At 49.0% G+C, this 9,204-nt stretch overlaps 2 protein-coding genes and 1 gene segment (V, D, J or C); 2 read left to right on the plus strand and 1 right to left on the minus strand.

Moving 5' to 3' along the window:
* Nucleotides 1-1,008: 1,008 nt before the first annotated feature.
* On the minus strand, nucleotides 1,009-7,951 carry LOC103131105 (zinc finger protein 771). Of its 2 annotated transcripts, XM_007542676.2 has the most exons (4): nucleotides 7,418-7,951; nucleotides 6,975-7,304; nucleotides 5,118-5,678; nucleotides 1,009-3,910 (listed from the first exon to the last, which is right to left on the minus strand). In XM_007542676.2, exons 2-4 carry the CDS (start codon nucleotides 7,144-7,146, stop codon nucleotides 3,033-3,035), a joined length of 1,611 nt encoding a protein of 536 aa, XP_007542738.1. In that variant the 5' UTR covers nucleotides 7,147-7,304; nucleotides 7,418-7,951; the 3' UTR covers nucleotides 1,009-3,032. The 2 variants fall into 2 exon arrangements, with proteins under 2 accessions (XP_007542738.1, XP_016521874.1); XM_016666388.1 differs by lacking the exons at nucleotides 6,975-7,304; nucleotides 7,418-7,951 and adding an exon at nucleotides 5,794-6,608.
* The window catches only part of LOC103131106 (E3 ubiquitin-protein ligase TRIM21-like), a 26,108-nt gene continuing 23,583 nt past the window's right edge, over nucleotides 6,680-9,204 (plus strand). Inside the window, exon 1 of the mRNA XM_016666387.1 lies at nucleotides 6,680-6,684. The gene's annotated coding sequence lies outside the window, so the exon portion shown is untranslated. The remainder of the gene's footprint in view (nucleotides 6,685-9,204) is intronic.
* On the plus strand, nucleotides 8,089-9,136 carry LOC103131113 (Ig kappa chain V region K16-167-like). The segment is given in 2 exon segments: nucleotides 8,089-8,631; nucleotides 8,739-9,136. Coding segments are annotated over 2 exon segments (438 nt in total).

Here is a 9,204-nt window from a genome sequence, read left to right on the forward strand (position 1 = left end):
CGCACAAAAAACATGGGATGCATAAAGCTGTGCGCATCTTTCCTTTATAAATCCTAATTTGCGGTCAGTAGAGCAGCTGCTGGTCGCCTGTCGCCATAGTTAACATTTTTAACTGAATAAACATAATAATGACCTTTACATATAATAATAAACATTTCCACATATCATCTCCGATATGTCAGCTGTTTGTGATTCCCCTCTGTTCTGACGTCACCGCGCTTTCTGATTGGCTACCTGTCACATTCAGCAGGTTGTATTCTCGTTCCCAGTCAGGGAAAACCCCACAGGCTGCGATAAAAGGGCCAAGACAACCAAACTGGGTATATTCAGGATTTAGAGGGAACACCAACATGCAGCAGCTTTATCTGAAGGACCGCCCCCTCCCCCCCGGGCCCGCAGCTAAATTTCCAAGTCTTGACCGGTCCGTGGTAATAAAAAGGTTGGGGACCACTGACCTAAATAACACCAACTGTAGTCAGATTTCAGTGTATTTATGTGAGTTTTGACGCTTTGTGGTTTGATATTGTCCACAGAAAAAGTTTGTGTGGCTCCCGCACATTTTCACGCCAGCGAAAAAGTGTGCGTATCTTTACGCACACTTTGACAAAGACAAAGTAAATTTTTATACATGCCGACTTGTGCGTAAAATATTGAATCTGCAATTTAACGTATTTACCTCACATCTAATTGTATATATATCTTTAATTTGAATTTTGACTAAACAAAAAGCAAAATACCCAAATGTACTTTGACTAGTCATCTGAAATGTTTCAGATAGTAATTTATTGTAAATATCTTGAACTAGAAAATTACATTTATTCTGGTCAGCTTGTAGAGATTAAATTTACTAATATTTTGGCACAAACTAGTTTCAAACATCTGGAGAGTAAGTTACGTGAAGCAGATTTTATTGAAACAGCTTGCCATAAGGTTTTTCCCAGTTACTGATGACATCACCACAGGACAGGCTGCTGATTCGATGATGGTGCAAACAGGAAGAACCACCAATTAGTGTCCAACTTCTCCACAAACTTTATTTCTAGAGATGTTCTACAGCACAGAACCAGAACATCTAGAGTAGAACACATACCAGAGCTCACATGAATACAATCAGAAACATAGAGGCTAAATATTAGAACAGGCACACGATAGAAAACATTCAGAGTCCTCTGTAAAGAAACTGGATGGAATAAAGGTTTAAATATTTGAATGAGCGTCTCTGGAGGAGCTGCTCCAGCTTCGGTCCTAGAAACCCAGATAGGATATCCAGAACTTTCTGAGTTTTCACTGAAACGGGTCCAGATTAAAACAGAACCTGCAGCTTCTACTGGAGCATTTCTGAAGGAACCACCCACACAATAAAACACACCGTCTGCTGGTTGCCACGGAGACCAACACAGCCTGTGGGCAGCCATTACTGTCCAAAGAGCGGCTCGGGTTTCTAGGCTCATCAGGACAGGATCGGTTCTGCTGGGTCCAAAGTCCTGATGAGCTGAAGCCTTCCTGACCTCCAGGCCAGACAGAAAACATTTAACCAGAACTGATGATATTACACTGAAACCGTCAGCCGACGATCCCCGGTTCCAACCCGGATCAGACCCGGATCTGACTCTGATCCGACCCGGATCCGACTCGGCTCAGACCCGGATCCGACTCTGATCCGACTCGGCTCAGACCCGGATCAGACCCGGATCCAACTCGGCTCAGACCCGGTTCCAACCCGGTTCTGACTCGGCATCATGAAAGTTATTTTGTAGAATTTATCCACCATCATGTTTGTTCTCTTCTCTGTACCTGGATGTCAGGTTCTGGTTCCCAGCCGGGTTGGAGGTCCGAACCTGTTCATGGCTTTGTGAGTCCAGAGGTCCACGTCATCTCCTAGACATTCATTCCTGTAGAGGTTCTGCTGCAGGAACCGACCCATCTGCCGGTCCTGCTCGGCTCTGTGGGGAGTCGAGGCAGGAAGGGGCGGGGCTTCAGACCGATGAGCGCTCAGGGTGTTAGCGTAGCGCTGCAGGTCAGGCTCGGTTCGGTTCCAGCTTCCTCCTGCCACCCTGAACAAGGCACTTAACCCCAGGTTGCCTCCTGATGTCTGGGGTATAAATGAGTGAGTCCGGTTCTGGTTCAGTCCATTTGCCTCAGAGACAGGAATGTCAATGTAAACAGGTCAGAAGCAGAACCTGGTTCTGGCCAGATTAGTGTCAGCAGAGCAGAACCACCTTGGGCGGTTCCCCTGACCTGAATGTGTGCTGGTTCTGGTTCTAGGGTCCAACTGGACCACCTTTCAGGGCTGGTCATTATTTACATTTATTTATACAAACTGTAAGCTGTGGATGACTGGAGGTTCTCCACTGTCTGGTACCGGAACCACGGCTCCTTTCTTCACTGAAACATTTCATAACTTCCTGCTGAGCCTCAAACTTTGGAAATATCTGAATCATTTGTCCGTCTCTCTGATCGAGTTGAACGATGATCTTAGAGCTCCACAGCTAGAAGTCTACAAGCTCACCACTCCGGTCATTCGGGTCCAACTGAACCAGAACCAAACTAGTGATGCTCAGATGTGACCCGCAGCAGGACAGGTGGACCCGACGACGAGCTCACCTGGTCGGTCCAGAGGAACGTGGAGGTTGATGATCGTCGATCCTCTGCTGCAGTTTGATCAGCAGAAATCTGGACTTGGAGGAACTGGAAGACTGGAGGTTCTGACATGTTGACCAGGAGAACATTAACAACTCAGTAATGATTAAGAATCCAACATAATTATATGATAAACAGGTTTGCCATATCTCCCTCTCTGTGGTGAAGGTAGCATATGTAGCTATGCTAACACTGTTGCTAACAGCACCGCCTAATGGGCACGATGACGTGCTATATGGGTTCTGGTTCACCTGGGCCCCCAGTAGAGACCACTGTAAGTCCATTTGGCCTCAGAACTGGGTTCAATCAGAACCAGGTTCAATTTGACTCATTATGCAAAGGATAAACTTCATATTGATCTTGGGTCTAGACCTCTGCTCTCTATGGTAGATCTAGACCTCCTCCTCTATCTGAGACCGAGACCTCTTCTCTCGGGTCCAGTCCAGGTGAAAGTTCTTCATGTGACACATGAGGTGGCTGGACTGCCGGAACGTTCTTCCACACAGCTTGCAGGAGTACGGCTTCTCTCCAGTGTGGGTCCTCATGTGGTAGCTCAGCCCTGTCCCCCGACTGAAGGTTTTGTCACACACCTTGCAGGTGAAGGGTTTCTCTCCGGTGTGCATCCTCATGTGGATGTTCATGGCGCTGCGCCTGACGAAACCCTTTCCACACACCCTGCAGGGGTACGGCTTCTCGCCCGTGTGGGTCCTGACGTGGCAGGTCAGGGTGTTGCTCTGGCTGAAGCGCTTGTGGCAGATGTGGCAGGAGAAGGGCTTCTCGCCCGTGTGCCTCCTCAGGTGGCGCAGCAGGTGGCTGTTGAGGCCAAACTTCTCCCCACAGATCTGACAGGGGAAGGGCTTCTCACCCGTGTGGGTGATCATGTGGCGGAAGGCAGAGTCCCGCCGGGCGAACCGCCGTGTACACAGCTGGCAGGAGTAGGGTTTCTCCTTCTGGTGGGTGTCCCGGTGGTCGTGGAGCAGCAACATGTTGGAGAACCTCTTGCCACACGTCTTGCAGACAAACGGTTTGGGTTCGTCGGAGTCTTCGGACTGCTGGGAGCTGCTGGGTTCTGGTTCGCTGTGCTCACTCTCGTCGTAGTTCACCGTCACCATGAAGATGTCGGTCTCCGGTCTCTGTCCGGCCTGACCGGATCCAACTTCTTCCTGTTCCTGTTTGATCTGAGGATGGTCCGGTACCTTCAGGTCCAGACTGAAGTTCTGTTCCTGCTCAGCCAGAACCTCCTCCCCAGAGATGTAGTTCTGTTGGAATTCTGGAGAAACAGATAACAGAAATTAGTGATGAGCACTGCTAACTGAAACGTTAGCTGCACCAACTAAACAAACATTTTTCATTCAGTTTCACTCATTAATCCTACACAGATTAATAGCTACAGTTTTGAAAATCTAACTCTTGGTTTTCCTCCTGAAGCACTAAAACCATCCGTCCGCCAGAACGCTACGATTTTAGATCTGATCTCAGATTTTTTATTTGATGTCGTGTTAAACACTGATAAGGCCGTTACAGTTGACTTTTAAACATTCATGTGACACCAGAAGTGATGACCTTAATGTAGCTCTAATCTTGGACTCAACAGGCGTCAGGATCCACAGAGCCTCTGTGACGTTTGGCATCGAGCCTGAAGAACGAACGGCTTCCCCAGAGGACCTGTGCTGTCAATTAGTGCTACATGAAGGAAGTGAAACGAACTGGATTGAAAAATAAATTCAGGGAAAATTTTAAAAGTAATCAGCACCGATTTCCTTCATTTTGGGGTATCAGTGATCGGCCGATGCTTCCATGTGGAGCCGATCTTATTCACTGATCTTCTCTCCCTCAGCAAAGGTCTAAAATCCGCTGCTGCTCCGCAGGCAGAGGTTTGACTGTCGGCCACGCCCACCGGGTAGGCCACGCCCACCGGGTAGACCACGCCCACCGGGTAGACCACGCCCACCAGGACAGGTTCAAACGTTTGCAGTCATCAACAGTTGCCCCACTGTTGCCGACTCAGCAACTTTAGTTGCCTTAATTAGCAACTTGTCAGACAAAACTAACTTGGTATCGGCCAAAATCAGAATCTGCTTTTTAAAGATCTGCGATCTGCCAGAAAACTTCAACCTGTGCAGCAAAATGCTGAATGAAAATTGAGCTCTGGCGTTAGCGTTAGCATTAGCGTGTGCCTCAGGAAGGAGTGAAGTCAGCAGAAATCGCGGGTTTGGGTTTGGAAGGCTGTAAATAACGAGCAGCTCATCTGTGGCAGCCGGTCCAGAACCGACCAGAGACAGAACCGAACCCAGAATCCAAACGTCCTTCTGCTCATCGAGACTTAAACAGAACCAGCAGCAGAACCTCTGGAGCTGTTTGCTTTAACTGGTCCAGTTAGAAGTCTGAAATGATCTCAGTTAATCAGATTCAGCTCTGGGCTCAGGTTACTGTTCTGACCCGTGTGGATCATTTGGACCTGGATAGTGTTTTCATACCTGCTAGGCTGTCAGAACCTGGTACCGGTTCTTCGGTTTTGGATTTTCTCTGTCGAGGCACGAAGGTATCAAACTCCTTCCTCAGCAGCAGACCCTCATCATCGTGTCGGGTCCAGAACTCCACTTTCCTGGTTCTGTTCTGCGGTTCTGGTTCTTCCAGGCCGTGTTCTGTTTCTAGAAGTTCTGGTTCTTCCAGGTCATCCATGATCTGCGGACTTTCCGGGTCGTCCAGGTACTCGTCAAAGTCCAGGTATTCAAGCTCACCCAGGTCATCGATGATCTGAGGCCTGTCTGGTTCTGACAGAACCTCCTGATCGTCCAGGTTCTGGAAAGGTTCTGGTTCCTCCGCAGCTTCTCCTACATGTGGAGCTCCTGGTTCCGGCAGAGTCTCTGTGAGCTGTGCAGGTTCTGGTTCTTCTGGGTCGGGTCTGATCAGAATGTGGTTTGGTTCCATTTGCTCCTCTTTGATGCGTAGAGGTTCTGGTTCGGCCCGGTCCAGACTGCAGGTACTCTCGTAGCCCGTTAGAACCTCCTCCTTACAAACGTGGTGCTGAAGATGTTCTGGTGGGACACAAGAAGGAAAATAATCATCATCCTGGTACCAAAGACACGTTACAGAACCAGAACTTGGTTCTGATGAATATGGACCCAACTGCACCGCTCTGCTCCAACCCACCTGGTTCTGATTGGGTCACCTGGTTCTGCAGAACTGGACAGAACCTTCAGAGAGGTCTTCAATCTCTCTGAGGTCCAGTTCCACCAACAGAACCCTGAATGCACCAGAACCAGGCAGAACCACCACCAGAAGGTGGCAGTAATGGACCGAGCTTCTGCTGAGCCCAGCGGTACCCGAGGTTCTACTGGCTCAGTTCTACCATTAGTAACTTCTGGACCGGTTCTGTTCTGCGTCTGCAGCTTTAACTGGACCAGAACACGTCTGGAGGTTCTGAACACACATCAGAACTTTTCACTGCAGGAAGACGGGCCGGTTCCCTCAACTGGGTTCTGGACTGTTCTACGACCAGAATCAGAACATCCGGGCTCCAGGTTCTGAACTGATCAAGTCTAACCAATAAGCATTGATCTGAAGACGGTGATGTCATAGCTCCATCTGTAACCTTTGACCCCGAGTGCATGGGACAGAACAGCTCCAGACTGTTGTCATGCGTTTCCATGGCGACCATGTTCTAACACAGACATGGGATGACACCAGAACATCTGTCCCCCTTCAGGTGTGGCATCGTCATGGCAACACCGGAACCGACCGAACAGCCTCCAAACATGGCGGACGCGTCAGTGAAGGATGAAGTTGTGGATCCACAGCGGAACCAGCGGAGTGACGAAGCTGAGCAAAACCCCAGAAACACGATGACGTCATCATCATCATTATTGTTATCGTCACGCCTGCTGCTGGTTCCGTCACAGAGGGAACGATTACTGAAATCTGAAGTCAGTTATTGTAGAGGTTTATTAAACTGCTTCGTCTGCAGTGACATCCGGTCTGCTGCAGAAATATGATTTTTTGTTATTCCAATTAGCAGCAGAGAAAGTCCTGATTCTGGTCCAGGTTCACCTCCAGGTCCAGATCTGGTTCTGGCCGCTGGAACCAGAAAATGTTAGAAATTCATTATTAAACTTAGCCACACATCATTATTATTATTGATAATAAAGAATCATTTGGACCCGGTCCAAACTGTGGTTCCTTTAACCCGCCGGACCGTGAAGCGCCTGGTTCTTTAGTTCCTACTGAACCAGCTGGACTCTGAACCGAACCAGAACCAGTAGTACCGTTTCTGGTAGAAAACCTCTGCTTCCTCCCCACGGTCCGGTCGGACCCAGAGAACCACCAGAACCTACCGATCCTGTGCAGCCGGACCTGCGGCTTCAGGCACACCGCCAGCAGCTTGCGCTGCGCGTCCAGCTCCTCCTCGAAGCGGCCGATGGTCCTCTCCACCTCGGAGAAGATCTCCTCGGCCGCAGCGGTCAGTCTCTCCCGGATGAAGTCTCTCAGAGGCTGGACGGAACACATTGTTACTGCCGCAGCTCGGATGTTCCGCTCCGGTCCAACAGAACCACCGTCTCTGCCTGCTCGGGCCGCACAAAGGAAGCTAACTGCTAGCAGAAGCTAAACTTCCGCCGGACCCCAAAGTGAGAGCTTCCGGAGGGATGCGTCAGCGGCGCCGCCATCTTGGAGGAGGAGAAACGGGTCAACGATATTTTAGAGACGCCAAAGAACCGCAATTTGGACCGGAATAAACCTGTTTGGGGCTTTTATTTAACAAAAAAGCTTGCCTGCTCACCTCACAGCAATAAACAATAAAAATGAGGTTAACACAGCAGCTGATTCATATCTGGAAAGCCTGACAGTAAAGATGATGTTCATGTGAGTGAAAGCAGGAGCAGATCCTCCAGGAGCAGAGATGAGGATAATTTGTTCCACATGCAGATCAGTGATGAGGCTGGGAGTGATTCCGCTACCCTCCCCCTCTCTGGTGCAGTCTAATTCCTGCCACCTGTGTCCCATTATCTCTGCTTCCTGTTTGTTCCTGAGCTTCCCCCCAGCCCCTCTTCCCCTTCCTCTGATTGTGGACAAATGAACCCGCTGAGCTCCGGTAGAGGCTGCTGGGCTGATTTTAGACTGCAAAGATGAGGTGAGACGTTGGAGGCCCCGATTGGATCTGAACAGAACCAGAGAAACATCCAGATCTGATGGCTCCTGAGAACCTGAAACTGTAACCACTGATTGTCCTCCATACTTCCTCTGATCTGTTGAATTGTTCTTTATCGAACATGAATACTGTTAACAACACAGAACCAGAACTTCAGCTGATTAGTAGACCATTAAAAAATAAGACTGGCTCCAGCCTGGCACCCAGCAGTAGGTTTCACTGAGGGTCTGCAGAGCAGCTCCTCTCATCATACAGATCAGAAAGCTGAGTTTGAGCTCCTCTCATTCGAACACCTTCAGCATGTGTGCTGGCCTTTAACTAGACCACTTCTTAATGCAAATGGTGGCATCTGTTTTTTTTAAGGTTGTCTGATTAAAATGGACTTTCAGGTTTTATTTCTAAAGCATGTTAGAAACCATGTTTTAGACTGGAGTACAACAGAGGGAAAACTCAGGAATAATATAATAAACTGGAGCATATTGCTGGGACAGAACTGGTCTGGTTTAAATCTGTCCCACAGATTCCAGTTTGTTTTCTTCTTCACACTCCAGGGATACTTATGGAGTCCCACAGGGTTGTGGCTCGATCCATTTCTCTTCCAGTCGGTGAGATGATGTCAGCAGGCTGATGGGCGGAGCCAGCCTTCCAGAGAAGTCAGCTTCCTGCCAGACTGGGTAGAGCTGGCAGGAAGGCTGCAGTGACTCGGAGAAGATCTCTGTCCCACTGAGCGCAGCAGCTTAGTCTCCTCCTACAGACTGCAGAGCTGCTGGACCTGTGAACCTCAGTACATTCCATCTGTGGAAACATGGAAAACCTGGCTGTGATCTGCTTCTTGGCTGTCCTTGGTCCGTATGTTTCTGAGCAGAAACGCTGGAAAACAAAGACGTTTCCAGATCATTGCAGATCCACGTTGGCTTTCCTTTCTGAAGATAACATGCTGTTTGATCCGCAGGTCAGAGCTTGGAAGCTGATATTACTGCCATCAGATCTGAAGTGTTTCCATCAGAGGGAGGCAAAGTCACTCTGTCCTGTAACTATTCAGTTAAAGCAGACAACCTCCAGTGGTATCGACAAGATCCTGGATCAGCTCCTCGCTTCCTTCTCCTTATAACTGATACTACAGATCCAACTGTGGTGAAAGCAGAACCTCCAAACGCTCGACTGACTGCAGGATTGAACAAGGAGAGAAACCGATTGGATCTGCTGATCTCCTCTGCTGCAGTGACAGACTCTGCTGTGTACTACTGCGCTCTGCAGCCCACAGTGACAGGAAACACCAGAACCCTGTACAAAATCCTGCAGTACTCCACAGCGGCCACTAGAGGGCCTCACTCCCTGTTAAACCACTAAAACCTGAAGTTCTCCACATCAGCCAATAGAGGGCCTCACTCCCTGTTAAACCACTAAAACCTGCAGTA

Source organism: Poecilia formosa, unplaced genomic scaffold, assembly GCF_000485575.1.
Source record: "Poecilia formosa unplaced genomic scaffold, Poecilia_formosa-5.1.2 Scaffold718, whole genome shotgun sequence".
Lineage (NCBI taxonomy): Eukaryota > Metazoa > Chordata > Actinopteri > Cyprinodontiformes > Poeciliidae > Poecilia > Poecilia formosa.